Source organism: Myxine glutinosa, chromosome 5, assembly GCF_964187855.1.
Source record: "Myxine glutinosa chromosome 5, kmMyxGlut1.1, whole genome shotgun sequence".
Classification (NCBI taxonomy): Eukaryota; Metazoa; Chordata; class Myxini; order Myxiniformes; family Myxinidae; genus Myxine; species Myxine glutinosa.
In genome coordinates, this window is record NC_136265.1 from 173,595,605 (window position 1) to 173,614,361 (window position 18,757).

Here is an 18,757-nt window from a genome sequence, read left to right on the forward strand (position 1 = left end):
ATCTGCTCTACATATCACTACCCCGCCAGACAAAACAATTATATATATATATATATATATATACTAGCTTGGTGAGGCGAGTGCAGCCGATACTGAGGAACAGGCTTATTTTAGCTGAGGCTAATGACTGTACCTGAGTTGCTGTGTTGTCATGATTTTCACCAATCATAATACAAACAATTACTTTGCACAAATGTATTTATTGTGTTTGTGATATTACATTTTTATAGGCAATTTAGGTTGAAGATTTAGGTGAGGTTCTTTCAAGAAAGAACCCCTCAGCACATACAGAGGGGAGGAGTCTGTGCAGACTGGAAGTTTGGGACGATTACACCTCACCACCAAGTAATTCAAAACACCTCACCACCAAGTAATTCAAAACACCTCACCACCAAGTAATTCAAAACACCTCACCACCACGTAATTCAAAATACCTCACCACCAAGTAATTCAAAACACCTCACCACCAAGTAATTCAAAACACCTCACCACCAAGTAATTCAAAACACCTCACCACCAAGTAATTCAAAACACCGCACCACCACGTAATTCAAAACACCTCACCACCACGTAATTCAAAATACCTCACCACCAAGTAATTCAAAACACCTCACCACCATAAAACACGTAATAAAAACACCTCACCACCACGAAATGGAAAACACCTCACAGCCATCAAGCACGTAATAAAAACACCTCACAGCCACGAAATTAAAAACACCTCACCACCACGAAATTAAAAACCCCTCACAGCCATAAAACACGAAATAAAAACACCTCACAGCCACGAAAATAAAAACACCTCACCACCACGAAATTTAAAGCACCTCACAGCCACGAAATTGAAAACACCTCACAGCCATAAAACACGTAATAAAAACACCTCACAGCCACGAAATTAAAAACACCTCACCACCACGAAATTGAAAACACCTAACCACCACAAAATTAAAAACACCTCACAGCCACAAAATTGAAAACACCTCACAGCCATGAAATTGAAAAAACCTCACAGCCATAAAACACGTAATAAAAACACCTCACAGCCACGAAATTGAAAACACTTCACCACCACGAAATTGAAAAAAACCTCACAGCCATAAAACACGTAATAAAAACACCTCACAGCCACAAAATTGAAAACACCTCACCACCACGAAATTGAAAACACCTCACAGCCATAAAACACGTAATAAAAACACATCACCACCACATAATTCAAAATACCTCACCACCACGTTATTAAAAACACTTCACAACCACGGAAACAAAAGCTTCAGGGAGTCGTTAAGTGACAACACAACACTGCCCAGATGTGCAGATATATAGATAAATGACTGTACCCGAGTTGCCGTTTTGTCATGGTTTAAACCAATCATAATTCAAACAATTATTTTGCACAAATGTATTTGTAATATACGTGATATCACATTTTATAAACAATTGAAGTTGAAAAAAAAAAATTCTCAAAAAGGTTCCCCCCAAAAAAAAAAAATTGGAAAATTTTTCAAAGAAAATACCCTTAGGACATACTGACGGGAGAGATATGTGCATACCAGAAGTTTGGTACGATTTCACAAAAGTTTGAGAAAGTAGTTCAGTGCCAAGACAACACAGGACAGGACAGATGCTGCACAGATATATATGTATATATATATATATAATACTTAATAAAACGCCAAATCTTTTCTGGATTTCAACCGGATACATATAGAATTAGTGAGCTGGTGAGCTCCGATCATCAAATATGGTTGTAGTGAAAATGTATCAAAGTTGAACCCAGGAGTGATGCCCACTTAAACCGCAGAGCCAGTGAGTTAATCCGAGGTCTTATAGACGCCCGTCTATAAGACCTCGGACGTCTGCGACGCTGAGCCACTCCTGTGACATTTTTCTATGACATGTAGTCTTGAATGGTACGTACCCGCACATATATTCTAGGCTTGCTTGCATTGACTAATATAATCGATCCTTCCTATATGATGCCAAGATCCTGATATCTATTGCATGATTGTATTTTACAGGATGATGCTGAAGATCTGATTGAGATTAAACCTACCTATGGGACAAAGTTGTGGACTTGGTTGATTTTCACAACATTTAATCTCAATCAAGACCTACGGAAATGGCGGGACACAAGATGATCCATGTACCGACATTCAGCGCCGACCCACAAGCTGTGGATTCGGGCTCGGAGTTAACTCACTGGCTCAAGTCACTGGAGAACCTGTTCAGAGCCCAGGATACCGTTCCCACTGCTGAAACGAAACTGGACGTGCTGCAGACTAAAGTGGCCCACCACGTCTACAGGAGCATTGAACGATGTACGACGTACAATGCCGCAGTGGCAGAGCTAAAGCGAATTTACATTAAGAAACGGAGCGTGGTGTACACCAGGTATCTGCTCTCATCGCGGCGACAACAGCCCACCGAGTCGATAGATCGCTTCGCCCAGGAGCTACGACAACTACTTGCGGACAGTACTCAAGAGGTACGCACTCATGAGCAAGTCCAGGATGATCTTGTCCGAGATGCTTTTGGCTCTGGGATCGGCTCTTCGACTCTTAGGCTAAGACTTTTGGAGACAGCTGACCTGACGTTCACGGAGGCTCTACGGGTGGCACACGTCTACACTGAGGCCCGGGAACAATCTACCGCCTATGACCACACACCGGTCGTTGCGGGGCCTTCTTAACTCGCGCGACCGGAGAGGGCTACCGCCGAGGATACGGGAGCGGACTCGACCCTGGCCACTCCCGAGGTGGACTCGGATTCCGGCTTGGCGGCAGCTACGGCGGCCAGGCCAAGGCCTGTACGAAATGCTACGTGTTACTTCTGTGGCAATCGACAGCATCCCAGGTCGGCGTGTCCGGCTCGGGAAGCAATATGCCATTTGTGTTCGACTAAATGACATTTTGCAAAAGTCTGCCGAAAGACCGCGCGGGGCGCACGAACTCGCGCGACCTTGAATGGGCTTATCGCCGAGCCAACGGACCGAGCACAGAGCGGGGCACCTCACCCGACTTTGATGAGCGGTCCTCCTCCTCGTGGGCCCCTGGCTGCATGCTCGACCTTGGTGAGATACATCGGGCCGCCAAAACAAATGGCGCGAACACGAACGACCGCGGAGCGACCGTCCTTGACTGGAATCCGAACGCCCTCCGAAGGCTACTCATACAATCGACAAGCTCCTGCTTTGATGCAGCAAACAATGCACGTGGCACGAGCGCCATCCGACGGCAGCTCGTATGAACTACACGCTCTTGCCTCAGCACGTGAAACTACAGTTGGCTGCGATCCTTCTCGCGTGACACGAGCGCCATCTGACGGCAGCTCGTACGAACTACACGCTCTTGCTTCAGCATGTGAAACTACAGTTGGCTGCGATCCTTCTCGCGTGACACGAGCGCCCTCTGACGGCAGCTCATACGGACTACAAGCTCCTGAAGCTCCTGCTTTGGCACGACCAACTATACGTTTGACACGAGTGCCCTCCGGAGGCTGCTCAAACGACCGGAAAACTGCAGCCGGCGTGGGATCCACACGCGAGGCGTGATCTTCTCGCTCGGATGGCTCAATACCTGCCGGATCTTCCGGCCTTGCTCAGGCCATTATTCCACTCATGGTCGAAGGCATTTTTGCGTGGGCTTTAGTCAACACGGGGTCTACGGATAGTTTTATCGATCATCGACTGGTGCGTAAACATGGGTGGCCGGTCCTCGGGGCAACACGACGGATCTTTATGGCCTCCCAAGGGATAGGCTCAGCACAAAAGGGGAATGTCGATTGAAGCTTGTGACAAAGGGACGCATGTTTCCAGATGTACATCTCATGGTTTTACCTGCTTTATGTGCTGACATTCTGTTAGGACACGATTTTCTTAAACGACATGGACGTTTGGAAATGGAATTCGGTGGGACTGACACGCTTGCTGTGTGTGCACTCGCGAAAATGGAAATTGAGCCTCTTTCGCTGTTCCCCAACCTGACCACTGACTGCACTCCTGTAGTGGTGAAATCACGGCGCTACTCACGAGCAGACGCGCAATTAATTGCGGAAGAAACGGCCCAGCTCTTAAAGGAAGGTATCACAGAACCCAGCCGGTCGCCGTGGCGGGCCCAGGTCTTAGTGGTGCGAAGTGAAGCCCATCGCCGACGCATGGTAATCGACTATTCACGGACGGTTAATCGCTTTACACAGCTGGACGCCTACCCCTTACCGGGGATGGACGTGCTGGTACGACAGGTGGTCCAGTACTCAGTCTACAGCACTCTCGATCTGCGTAGTGCGTATCATCAGATCCCCATCTCTAGGGCTGATCGCATCTATACAGCCTTTGAATCGGGTCGAAGGTTATACCAGTTCACCCGACTACCTTTTGGGGTGACGAACGGGGTCCCCTGTTTTCAGAGGGCTATGGACGACCTCGTTACTAAGGAGAACTTGACAGATGTCTTTGTATATCTGGACAATCTTACGGTTTATGGGTATGACCAGGGGCATCATGATGCTAATCTGAAGCGCTTCCTCGAGGTCGCGCAGAGGTATCGCCTAACCATGAATGAGGCTAAGTGTCGTTACTCTCTACGCACGATAGATCTTCTGGGGTACACCGTGACCCATGGCTCTGTCGCTCCAGATAAGGAGCGTCTGCGAACTTTGCTCGATATGGCTCCGCCTAGCGATCGAGCTTCGCTGAAGCGTGCTCTCGGGCTGTTCGCCCATTATTCTAAGTGGGTGCAAAATTTCTCCGTGAAGCTCCGCCCCCTTGTGGCCTGCGACACGTTCCCCATGAGCCCAGCAGCCTTTGGAGGCCTTAAGGCCGACATCGCTGGCGCCGCTGTGGCGACGATCGACGAGAGCGAATCTTTCGTCTTAGAAAGTGATGCCACGGATCATGCGATAGCGGCGACACTCTCCCAGGGGGGGGCGCCCTGTGGCTTTCTTTTCGCGGACTCTCACCTCCGCTGAGCGGAGGCATTCGTCTGTCGAAAAGGAAGCGTACGCGATCATCGAGTCGATTCGGCGATGGCGACCGTACTTACTCAGGCGATGCTTCCAAATCATCACGGACCAACAAAGCGTAGCGTTCATGTACGACACCTTACATGCTCAACGCATTAAGAATGAGAAAATCACTCGCTGGCGTATCGAACTCGCCGACTTATGCTACACCATCAAATATCGCCCGGGGAAGGATAACCTAGTCGCCGACACCTTATCGAGGCCGGCTACGTGCGCGGGTATCATAACTCTGGAGGGTCTGCGCGCTTTGCACGGCACTATGTGTCATCCTGGGGTGACAAGTTTCGCTCATTTTGTGCGTAGTGGTAATCTGCCGTACTCGATTGAGGATATCCGCCGGATCTGCCGCGACTGCGCTATTTGTGCGGAACCCAAACCGCGTTTTTACAACCCTCCCATGGGGACGCTGGTTAGGGCTACTAGACCGTGGGAGAGATTGGCAATGGATTTCAAAGGGCCGCTGCCGGTGTCGAGTAACTCTCGTTATCTGCTCACTATCATTGATGAGTACTCGCGATTCCCTTTTGCTTACACGTGCGTGGATATGACGGCTGCCACGGTCATACGGTGCCTGCAGAATTTGTTTTCTATGTTTGGGTATCCGGCCTACGTGCATACCGATCGGGGTGCGGTGTTCCTGTCTCAGGAAGTGAGAGGTTACTTGCTCCAAAATAATGTCGCTTCGATTTACACCACACCGTACAGACCCCAGGCGAATGGGCAGGTCGAACGCTTCAATGGGATTATATGGAGGGCCGTCATGCTAAGCCTCAGGACCCTCGGCCATGGCCTCGTTAAATGGGCTTGGTCGCTACCTGCGGCGCTGAACTCGATCAGGGCTCTACTATGTACGGCCACCAACCAGACTCCTCACGAAAGACTGTTCCACCACCCTAGAAGCTCGGGTAGTATCCGATCTTTACCCAGTTGGCTCGCTGAGCCGGGGCCGGCCTATCTCAAATGTGCGGTTCGCACAAGCAAGTACGACCCCTTAGTGGATAAGGTGCAGGTACTCCAGGCTAATCCCGAGCATGCTCGTGTGATGACGGCAGATGGACGCGAGTCCACTGTCTCCGTACGCCATCTCGCCCCATGTGGGGTCATCGACCCTTATAGGGATATCGACGAACCGATCTATGAGTCTATGGACTCTCCCGAAGCTTCCTCTATGGAACATCTGCCGTCCCTTCCTTCGTCAAATACACCCCTGCCTGAAGGCTCTGGGGTGCCCCCTCCGACACCTGCCTCCAGCGGCTACTCCGAAGCAGGGGACTCCGGGCTTGGGGAGGCTGTACCCGGTAGTTTCCGGACACGTGCTGGCAGGGTAATTCGCCACCCTGACCGCTACGGATGGACCGACTGACATGGAATGACATCCCTAATCAATTAATGCTGACGCACGCTTGATTCCTGCCTAGCGGCAGTGCAGTTCTAATGGCGGGGAGAATGTAGTGAAAATGTATCAAAGTTGAACCCAGGAGTGATGCCCACTTAAACCGCAGAGGGGCGTCTATAAGACCTCGGACGTCAGCGACGCTGAGCCACTCCTGTGACATTTTACTATGACATGTAGTCTTGAATGGTACGTACCCGCACATATATTCTAGGCTTGCTTGCATTGACTAATATAATCGATCCTTCCTATATGATGCCAAGATCCTGATATCTATTGCATGATTGTATTTTACAGGATGATGCTAAAGATCTGATTGAGATTAAACCTACCTATGGGACAAAGTTGTGGACTTGGTAGATTTTCACAACAATGGTATCAGATGTGAAAAATAACTGTTATTCAAGACATTACCACGATTGTTAAGATCGGCAAAGAATGACTCACATGACCTCTGAATTGCGTTAATCATTCTAAAACTGAAAATAGTACAACTACAAATGCGACCTATACATCGATTTATATGTAATTTTACTGCTCATGCAAAAACATTCCTCTCAAGGGTGAAAAACAGTTTGTAGAAAAAAATGTTACCACCTTGGCTAAATCAAACAAATATACACCTCCAAATATACATCCTATAGTTTAAAACAAGCGATTTTGATCGTTTTACAATTTATCTATCTATAATTCCAGTAATCTCTGTGTGTGTGTGTGTCTGTGTGTGTGTGTGTGTGTGTGTGTGTGTGTGTGTGTGTTTGTCTGTGACCGCTGTTTCTCGACAACTACCGGTCCGATATACTTGAAACTTGCCAGGTATATTGCTGGGGACCCGAGGATGTGCCTTTTCAAGGTTTGAAATTAATCGGAGAAGTAGTTACCGAGCTATGGCGATTTAGCCGTTCGCCGTTAGCTTTGGCTTTGCGAATGGACCAAACCATTTCATGTAAATAGAGGGGGGGGTTCTGTGGTCGTTGCGAATGGACCAAACCATTTCATGTAAATAGAGGGGGGGGGGGGTTCTGTGGTCGTTACTGCCACGTGGTTTCAAAGTTTTTTTTTGTTGTTGTTGTTTGCACGCATGCTTTTTTGCACGCACGTACGGGCACCCACGTACGGGCACGTCCTAGGACGTGCCCGCACGTGGGTGCCCGTTCCTTGCCAAAAAAAAAAAAAAAATTGTTGTTGTTGTTGTTTTTTTGTTTTTTGTTGTTGTTTTGGACTAAGTTGTTGTTGTTTGGTCCAACTAACTAAGTTGGAAACTAAGTTGTTTGGACCAAGCGGTTGTTTTGTTTGTCCACGTTGTTGTTATTTACCTATTTATTTTTGTCTTTTTGCACTTGTTTTTTGTACTCTGTCAAAGCGTCTTTGGGCTTCTTGAAAAGCGTTATATAAAATAAATGTATTATTATTATTATTATTATTATTATTATTATTATTAAGGAATGTATGGAGACAAAAGGTCTGAAGGTTAATATCGGAAAGACGAAGGTGATGGCAAGTGGTAAAGCATGTGGTGAGGTGGAAAGAACTGGGAGGTGGCCCTGTGCTGTGTGCAGGAAGGGTGTCGGAGTGAACTCCATTCAATGTACAATGTGCGCTGAGTGGGTTTATCAAAAATGTAGTGGTCTGAGAGGGTCATTAACCAGTGTGGCAGCTACATTCAAATGTAAGGTGTGCACAGAGGGACCTGCAGATGGAGGAAATGTTGAGTTGGATCTTGGAGACGGCGTGAAGCTGGAAGGTGTGAAAACATTTTGCTATCTCGGAGACATGCTGAATGGAGAAGGTGGATCAGACTCGGCAACGGTTGCTGGAGTGAGATGTGCATGGAAGAAGTTTCGGGAACTGAGTGGCGTGCTGATGAGGAGGGGAATGTCGTTGAAGCTGAAGGGAAAGGTGTATGCTGCATGTGTGAGAAGTGTTATGATTTATGGGAGCGAGACATGGGTAATGAACGTAGAGCAGCAACGAAGGCTGGAAAGGGTGGAAATGCGAATGGTTCAGTGGATGTGCGGAGTATCGTTGAGAGAGAGGAACACAAATGATGAATTGCGAAAGATGATGGGAATAGAGACTGTGATTGATGCTGTGAAGAGGAACAGGTTGAGATGGTTTGGTCATGTGTTGTGGAAGGATGAAAGTGACTGGTTGAGAAGAGTGATGGAAATGAATGTAGAAGGAAGTAGAGGACGGGGAAGACCGAGAAAGACTTGGCTAAAGATGGTGGAAGAAGAAATGCGGGCAAGGGGGTTAACAAGGAGAGATGCAGAAAATAGGGCAAGATGGAGAAGATTGTCATGGGGACCGCAAGGCTAACCCCCGCTCTCGCAGGGAAAATGGCCTTAAAATGCATGTTGTGTTGTGTTGTTGATGATGTCATCAGTGCCTTCATTATGATGTCATAATTCGACAAGTTCAACACTTGATTTGATCAGTATGAAAAAAAAAATTATCTGCAACTGTTGGGTGCACAGGAAATTTTCACCATACTCATGTAGAATTTTATCTATCTATAATTCCAGTAATCTCTGTGTGTCTGTGTGTCTGTGTGTTTGTGTGTTTGTGTGTTTGTCTGTGACCGCTGTTTCTCGACAACCACGGGTCCGATATACTTGAAACTTGCCAGGTATATTGCTGGGGACCCAAGGATGTGCCTTTTCAAGGTTTCATATTAATCGGACAAGTAGTTACCGAGCTATGGCGATTTCTTTACCAAACTCCGCAAGCCGTTCGCTTTGGACCAAACCATTTCATGTAAATAGAGGGGGGGGGGGGATTGTCACCGTACTCGCAAGCCGTTCGCTTTGGACCAAACCATTTCATGTAAATAGAGGGGGGGGATTGTCACCGTACTCGCAAGTCGTTCGCTTTGGACCAAACCATTTCATGTAAATAGAGGGGGGGGGGATTGTCACCGTACTCGCAAGCCGTTCACTTTGGCTTTGCGAATGGACCAAACCATTTCATGTAAATAGAGGGGGGGGGATATAATTTTAGATATATATATAGTACGGGCATGCCCTAGTATTGTAAAACCGGGTTATACAGTTGTTTTGGAAAGCTGGTTATACAGTATACGGTTATACAACTGCATAATATACAAGATTTAGAGTCGTTACGACACACGTGGGGCAGTTGTACCATAATAAACTAGGACATATCCATATACACAATGTCTGCCACACAACCAACGTGCCGCCATCTCCAGGTCGCTACATGCCAACTTGCAAACCTGCAACAAGCACCTCACAATTAGGTGAGTTGTTTTGCTCATTTACTGCTTTGAGCTCCCAAGGTTAATCGCAATGACACTTTCTACGATAAGATTTCTAACCATGATGCACCTGCATAGGGGTTTTAAACAGTCATGAGGAGGTCCTTTGGCCCGTTATTGCCGTGATGCACTCCCGCATAAATTTCTTTAGAACCCGAGGTAATTTCTTTTCTACAGCTTCACTCCTTTACACTCTTTAGACCCTTCAGACCATTGAGATCGTTTAGATTTAGACCCTGTACACCCCTTAGAACACTTCATACCCATTTAGACCTTGTTAAAACCCCTTAGACCCCTTCACATCCATTTAGAGTTTAGACCCTTATGAGACTATACACCTTTTTTGACTTTTTCAACACTTTTCAGATCTATCGACTTTTTTAAACCATTTGGACAATTTAAGACCCTTTTGCTCTTTTCCCCATAGACCCCTTTAGACCTTTAAACCCCTTCGGCCCTTTTAAGACTCTTAATCCCATGTAGATCCCTTTGACTCTTTTGACCCCTTTATGACCTTTAAGACCACTAAAACACTTTAGGCCCCTTCGAGTTTAGACCCTTTATGCCACTTAGATCTATGCTAATCTCTTCAACCCGTCAGACCTTTAGACCCTTTTTGACCTTTTAAGACCCTTAAGCCCCTTAAGCCCCTTTAAAATCGAAAAAAAAAAATTGAAAACGTTTTTGAGTTTGTTATGAAGATTGCAGAAGTTATGTTATGAAGATTATGAAGATTGTTATGAAGTTATGAAACAACATGGAGACTGCCGCCATATTTAAAGAAAAAGAAAAATGTTTTTAACAACGTTTTTTGTGCACTATTCTTGTCGCATCACAATGACGCAACGCAATGACGAATCAAAACTGATATCTCAAAATGAAACTGATGTTGAAAAGTGAAACTTATCTATGGATTATATCAAATGGGAAACCAAAATGAAATACTGTGAGAAATATCGAATGGAAAATGCCAAAAGCAAAGCTATGGGGAGTATTGAGAGAGGGGCAGGTTGGGGACTGAAGAAGCGATGTGGAGAGGTGCCTGGAGGTAGTCAGTTGGCATGGAAAGAACTTTTGTGATCTTCCTCAGGTGGTAGGCTCAAAACATGCCTAAATCCATTTCCCAGCCGAGTTTTCATCACATCACACTCACTACCAAGCAGTACTTTGGAGGTATAACAAGCATGGATTTGACAACTTCGCTGGTGGAATGGAACGAGGTTGCTGAGGTTACTAGCTACAACCATTGTGATATCTGCTTGATGAATATTTACACCGAATTCACATTTCTACCAATACACACAAAAAAAAAAAAAATTGCTCATTTCAGACGAGACGTCTATGAACCCATCAGTGATGGGTACCCTGCAAGTACAAGTGCACACACACACACACACACACACACACACACACACACACACACACACACACACACACACACACACACACACCAGAATGAATAAGATGTTTGTGATGGCAATTCCTGCAACCATGGCAGCCAAAACTATTAAGGGGATCTGTTAGAGCAAGGAATGCAAAACTCAAGCAAAATGTAAATTAAAAGTCACATTTATAAAAGCTTTAATTAACAACTGCTCATGAACAACGTGGTTTTGACTCAAAGTCCTTATTATTAATGCAAGGTAGTGAAAAAATAGGAATAAGAAGAAAAAATAAATAAAAAGTGCATCTCGGCTTTAGTCCAGACTCGAGTCGATACCAGCGCGACAAGAGTAATCAATAGGTGGAAATTTATACCCGCTCCTATGTAGCACTCGTGTGCAAACTTATATATATATATATATATATATATATATATATATATATATATATATATATATATATATATATATATATATATATATATATATATATATATATATATATATATATATATTGGTACGGATCTCGGTTTCGGCACTCCCCTTACCGAGGGGGGTTTAATCCCCTCGTCTTTTAAGCTGGCCGTCCGAGTCCTGGAACTATCTCGCTCCTTTGCGGGATGAGATTGGCCAGGGTGATTGGTCAAGGATTTCCCAAATACCTTCACCAATCTCTCCGCAAAGCAGGGAAATGAGTCCCTGCTCGAACTGCGGATGTGATGGTAGTTGCCGAGCGGTTTAGCAATCCACGATCCGAGCCGTTAGCAAATAGACTAAACCCGACTATAGCGGTTGGGCAAATCGCGCCACAGGTACTCAATTGGAGACGGGACAAAAGCGATTGGGGTAAGAAAAAACCAAAGTAAGGAATAACAGGTATTTATTAATTATTTACACAAAATGAAGAGGAAACGAAAGGCAAATAATATACAGAAGAAGAAGAAGAAGCAGGTACAAAGGGCAGCCTTAAAACATTCTTATATTATACCCCAGACAAAACAAACAGACTCACACGAACAGGGAATGGCAGGAGGAATGGCTGGAAGGAGGAGAAGGTCCAAGCCGATGGCAGGGCAGGAAGGTCCGGGCAAATGCACAGCGTCGAGGTTGGCTCCAGTCCAAGCTCCGGTCCACGCTCCGGGCTTTAGGCCAAACCCAGCGGCAGCTGCACGTATATTTTCACGTGGTAGGGGCTTTCCGAAGCAGTTCGTCAAAGAGCTCCGCGCAGCTTCGTCTCTCAGCCAGACCCCACCAAGCGCCATCTCCAACCCAAGTCGACTCTGTAAGAAGGCTCGCGCTGGCGCTTATGTTACGCGCTTCAAGATCAATGCGCGCTTCATAGAGCCACACCCGTGATGGCATTTCATCAGCCCTGGTTGGCTGGTAAGGGCCCGCTGGCTCCACCTCCGATGGTGAGTTGACGTGCCACACCTTGCTCTTGCGTGCCGCCCCCTTTTTCCTCGGCTTGAGACCGCATGTTCAATGGCGGCTTGGGGCCAACAACCGAATCAAGGCAAGGGGCAGCGAACGCTGCCCTACCGCTCTCTCTGCACTTTGAAGAGCGGGAGAGATGATTGTGGAAATTGAAGGGGCCTATCTTATTTGATTAATGCAATGCAGATTCAACTATTGGGAACAGATCCTTAACTGAAACACATAATAATGAAATAACTACAGAGAGGTCCTATGGTGCTCGACGTGTTGTACATGGACTAACTAGGGTGCGATCTTTAACAAAGCCAAATAATGGGGATATTTACAGGGGATGATTTATAAGTGAAACATTTACTAAAATTTACTAGTGAAGGTTCTAAAAACCATAACAATATATATATATATGTATATATATATATATATATATATATATATATATATATATATAAATATATACAGGGGGCTGCAAAAGTAAGTATACAGTCGTGAAAAACAAAACGTGCGCACAAAACGTATTTTATTGATTACACAAGCATATCAATAATAAACATATTAATCCCTCAAATGTTCAAACTGTTTGCCCCCGGCATTCACACACTCCACTAGTCGAGTGTGGACACCCATGCACACTCTGGCACAAAGGTCTTTATCAGCATCAATTTCCTGGCAAGCCTCCCGTATGAATTGAATCATGGCATCAACAGAACGTGGCTTGCATGCGAAAACCCTGTCTTTTACACATCCCCAGAAAAAGAAGTCCATAGGGGTGAGATCCGGCGAACGTGGTGGCCAGTCAACGGCTCCCCGACGTCCAATCATTACTGTATACCTACTTTTGCAGCCCCCTGTATATATTGCTTTTGAATACTACTCCATGTCCAAGGTCAGGAAATCCAAAAAACAAGCCGATGAGAAGACATTCATTACCAGCGGTTGAAGTCGAAACCAAAATGTGTTTGGGTGCTTTGGAAGCACTTTTTGTGACAACAAGCTGCAAGCACAGGGACATCCAAGATAGCCTCATCATATCAGGCCGAAGGGCCTGTAAGCACAGGGACATCCAAGATAGCCTCATCATATCAGGCCGAAGGGCCTGTAAGCACAGGGACATCCAAGATAGCCTCATATCAGGCCAAACGGCTTGTAAGCACAGGGACATCCAAGATAGCCTCATCATATCAGGCCGAAGGGCCTGTAAGCACAGGGACATCCAAGATAGCAAAAGGTCCATTTGGTCCATCATGTCTGTGTCATATCCCCAATATGTATCAACATATTATTTACTTAGAGCCTTTGAACACAATCAGTATGTCTATGCAGGCCGTTTTTTTTAAAACGCATCCCCATTTTATTTCGCATCATTTCGATATCCCGTTCACCTTGACATATCATCCACAGTCGTATGAGGTGCTCATTCATCCTCGTGATGGAGTGCCATGAGAATCATGCTATTGCCGCTGGTGCTGTATCAAAATGACGTGAGAGCAGCTCTTCGAAAGCAATGTACAAACCTTGTTGTGAAGGGATTTGGCTGAACCATTCTATCAGAATTACTCACCCTATCCTGATGGAGCAGATAAATTGGAATGAACCAGGGGACAACGAACGATGCAGACCGGAAGGGTGGATTTTGGAATTTGGAAACACGAATATTTAAAAGAGGCATGTTTGTGATTAAAGAGACAATTATTTGTTCAAAGTAAATGCATTATTAGCTTCCCAACCAAGTAAATGCATTATTACCTTTCTAAAAGTACCATTTGTATTATCGTACGACAGCAGACACTCTTTAGAATAAAGCGTTGTGGACAGAGAAACTCGGCTCGTTTGTTGCTCGTTGCAGAATAAGAAAAGGGACATTAAAGCAAGTCCGGGTAATGAATACTGTGAATTAAAAACTGCGACATCGGTGTAAGTGTATACACGTTGCATACCGCTTAGATCCATGGATTTCAGCCGTTGAACAGCAGCACAGGCCGAAGGGCCGACACAAGTGAGCCACGGTAGAATCGTACTGTGATGGCTCGTGAGGGTTTCGATGGCACGTCCGAGCCAAGGAGCAGCGAGGTAGGCCATTACTGTAGGTTCTTCAAACGCATTCCCTTGTTCTTGCTCAAACAGGTTAACAAGCCTGTCAGGGGTGGAAACAGTTGAAGGTGTCAAAGTCACATATAATTGTTGTGGTTGATGTCTCTTGTGTACAATTCCTTAATGTACAGAGAAAATAAATAGTTTTTGAAGGATTTGTTTTCCTGATAATTCATGGACACATTTCAAGCCTGCACTGGTATTTCAAAACCAAATTCACATATTTTAGGCATGGGCAACCTGTGGCCTGTGGGATGCATGCGTCCTGTGATGTGTCTTCGTGCGGCCTGTGGAATGATACAAAAATTATATCCAATGTGGCCCGTGCCATGCTCTCACCATATGGTGGTGGTGGTTCATATGCATCATGTGGCTGATGGGCTGCATCATTTTCTGGGGGCGCAGCTGTGCCACTTATCCAATGCCCCCCATTACCAGTCAACTAGTACTCATTTTGCAGACCTCAGAAGGATGACAGACTGAGTCAACCCAACTGGTGTTAACTCAACGGCATGACAGGGGCTCAAACCCAGGACCCTAAGATCTCAAGCCAGCCACCTGAATCGTTAAGCCAACACCAAGCTTCTAAATATATCGGGGTGGTCCAAAACGATGTGCAACCTATTATTTATCTACAATATATTTTTTATTCGTCGATTTTGTTTGCTTGTTTTGTGTCGAATAATACACAGGATTGGTTCCGTTTTTGTTTATTATAGCGAAAAAACCCTTCAACAAGCAATAAGGAGCGATATCATCAGTAGTTGATGAAGTTCTCAATCCAAGCACCTCACCTCTGGACAACAGCTGGCACACGCACACTTAAGTTGTCGATGACTCGGCTTATAACTGGAACTGGTATGTGTCTGATTCACTGTCTGATATTTTCAAATTCCTGCAGTGTGTGGGTTGTTTTCGTAGACTTTAGCTTTGAGGGACCCCTATACTATACTATATAGGTAGTGGTTGAGAGGAGACAGATCCAGGGAGTAGGTAGACCCTGGGTTGTCCATCCGTCGAGAAATGAGTCGATAATCCGGGAAAAGTTGTCTTAAAAAAAATCCAAAGCACCATTAGAAGTGTGCAGTAGTGCACCATCTTGCTAGTAGATGACCGAATTCAGTGACATCTTGCTTCCTTCTCAATGAAGAAGGAAGCTTCTCTGCAGCATGTCCATGTATCTATCTGTGTTGAATGTCATTGTTCCTCTGGCCTCGTCCTCAAAGAAGAACGGTACTATTATACCGCTACGTCGATAAAACACCAAACCTTTACTTCCACAACAGAACCTGGTTGTTCCATATGTTCATGCGGTTGGTGATCTGCCCAAAATCACATGTTCTGTTTGTTCACGTGTCCACTGAGATGGAAGTGGCCTTCATCACTAAAGATACTGTCTGGAAAATCCTGGTCTTATTTGATCTACTGGGCAATGGCAGTGCAAAATTAGAACCTGATCTCTCTATTTCTTTCGGTCTGGTCCTGTTTCTTTCGTTTCTTAATGAGTGTTTCTGTTTCTTTTGGTAACTGTACCTTGTACGGATACATTTTCAGATCGTCAGGTATGATTCTGCCAACAGTCGTGCGAGAAGTTCCCACCAGCCATGCGAGTTGACGTGTCAACTTTTTACGGAGAAGCTTGCAAAGATTCTCTTGCAGCCTCTGTCTTATCAGGTGTTCTCTCTGAAGATTCACAACCAACTTGTGCTTCGATTTGACTTTTTCACATTTTCAGTGGCTCTAAACTTATAAACAACACGTTTGAGGATTTGTATTATGGAATTCTTACATTTGGATCGATCCTATGAAACTGCCTTTGTGTAGAGATATATGACTGTTGCAAAAAAAAACATCTTTAAAATGAGCATCCACTGGGAACAGAGAAATTGTTCAACATGGTTGAAACTTCTATGGAAAAAAACTTTAAACGTTTTTATTTAGGTGACCTGAAAATAATAAAAAGAGAGGGTCACCTTATTTAAATGACAGCTGTTTGAAGAGTTGCCCAACCCTAATGGAATGTTTTCCATCAATTCAAAACAGGTTCATCCTATAGTTTTTACTGTGTGAATACAATCATGCTATATCAGGCCTTTCAGCCCCCATGGGCCCATAATTTTCCATCGAATGACATTTCCGCGAGTGGATTTCCGCATTCCAGTGGATTGGGAACTGAGTACCCTCGTCCCTCTATACAAGGGGAAAGGTGACCCTCTGGAGTGTAGCTCGTACTGAGCGATAAAGTTATTGGAGCATGGAATGAAGGTATTGGAAAGGGTGTTGGAGAGGAGGATAAGGAAGAAGGTGAAGATCGACGAAATGCAGTTTGGATTTATGCCAGGAAGAGGAACAACAGACACGCTCTTTATTGTGAGGCAGTTGCAGGAGAAGGACATGGAGAAGAGGAGGAAGTTGTTTCTTGGGTTTGTTGATCTGGAGAAAGCATTCGATGGGGTTCCACGCGAAGTATTGACATGGGCATTGAGGAAGTTAGGAGTGGAGGAATGGTTGATCAGAGTAGTGATGGCAATGTACAAAAGAGTGTGCACAGCTGTAAGGACTAAGGACAGGAACAGTGGTGAGTTTGAGGTGAAGGTGGGAGTGCATCAGGGATTGGTACTAAGTCCACTACTCTTTGTAGCTGTGATGGAGGTGCTGGCTCAGAACGTAAAGAAGGGTTTCCCGTGGGAGTTGTTGTATGCAGATGATCTGGTGTTGATTGCGGAAAGTATGGATGGACTGAAGGAAAAGATGAACAAGTGGAAGGAATGTATGGAGACAAAAGGTCTGAAGGTGAATATCGGAAAGACGAAGGTGATGGCAAGTGGTAAAACATGTGGTGAGGTGGAAAGAACTGGGAAGTGGCCATGTGCTGTGTGCAGGAAGGGTGTCGGAGTGAACTCCATTCAATGTACAATGTGCGCTGAGTGGGTTCATCAAAAATGTAGTGGTCTGAGAGGGTCATTAAGCAGTGTGGCAGCTACATTCAAATATAAGGAGTGTACAGAGGGAGCTGCAGATGGAGGAAATGTTGAGTTGGATCTTGGAGACGCATGAAGCTGGAAGGTGTGAAAACATTTTGCTACCTCGGAGACATGTTCAATGGAGAAGGTGGATCAGACCCGGCAACGGTTGCTCGAGTGAGATGTGCATGGAAGAAGTTTCGGGAACTGAGTGGCGTGCTGATGAGGAGGGGAATGTCATTGAAGCTGAAGGGAAGGTGCAAGCTGCATGTGTGAGAAGTGTTATGATTTATGGGAGCGAGACATGGGTAATGAACGTAGAGCAGCAACGAAGGCTGGAAAGGGTGGAAATGCGAATGGTTCGGTGGATGTGCGGAGTATCGTTGAGAGAGAGGAAGACAAATGATGAATTGCGAGAGATGATGGGAATAGAGCCTGTGATTGATGCTGTGAAGAGGAACAGGTTGAGATGGTTTGGTCATGTGTTGAGGAAGGATGAAAGTGACTGGTTGAGAAGAGTGATGGAAATGAATGTGGAAGGAAGTAGAGGATGGGGAAGACCGAGAAAGACTTGGCTAAAGATGGTGGAAGAAGAAATGCGGGCAAGGGGGTTAACAAGGAGAGATGCAGTAAATAGGGCAAAATGGAGAAGATTGTCATGGGGACCGCAAGGCTAACCCCCGCTCTAGCAGGGAAAATGGCCTTAAAATGCATGTTGTTGTTGTTGTTGTTGTATGCCCTTCCTGACGCCAACCCTTTTAGTCGCCTCTTACGACACGCAGGGATACGGTGTACCTATTCTAAACTGGGGTACACACCGGGAACCGGGAATACAAAAATTTCTCTACAGATATAAACTGCAATAAAGATTAATGCTTTCAGTCATGGCCGAGTGTCCTTTTGCTCACGACATTAACCTCAATAAAAAGATGGGATATTAATAGGGGAGGGAGGGGGTGCCATGCAGCAGGTAATTCCACGCATTCATGTTTTTTGAAACTGGAGAACACAACTGTGGCCATGATAGGTGTCACCACCTACCCTCGTAAATGGCAGTTTACAGATGTGAATCATGCCATTTCCTTTCAGTGTGCATTCGTTTGAGAGATGAGAACATGTTTACCTCCACCACCAAAGGTGGACGGAGGTTATGTTTTCACCCCTATCTGTTTCTTTGGCACACATCTCTGGCACA

At 45.5% G+C, this 18,757-nt stretch overlaps 2 protein-coding genes across 2 annotated transcripts in view; one reads left to right on the forward strand and one right to left on the reverse strand.

Annotated features, from left to right (window-relative positions):
- Positions 1 to 18,757, forward strand: part of DTD1 (D-aminoacyl-tRNA deacylase 1) — a 903,613-nt gene that overhangs the window by 82,067 nt on the left and 802,789 nt on the right. The window lies entirely within an intron of this gene.
- The window catches only part of THADA (THADA armadillo repeat containing), a 259,593-nt gene that overhangs the window by 7,869 nt on the left and 232,967 nt on the right, over positions 1 to 18,757 (reverse strand). Inside the window, exon 32 of the mRNA XM_078779098.1 lies at positions 14,446 to 14,642. Within this exon, the coding sequence (XP_078635224.1) occupies positions 14,446 to 14,642 (197 nt within the window). The remainder of the gene's footprint in view (positions 1 to 14,445; positions 14,643 to 18,757) is intronic.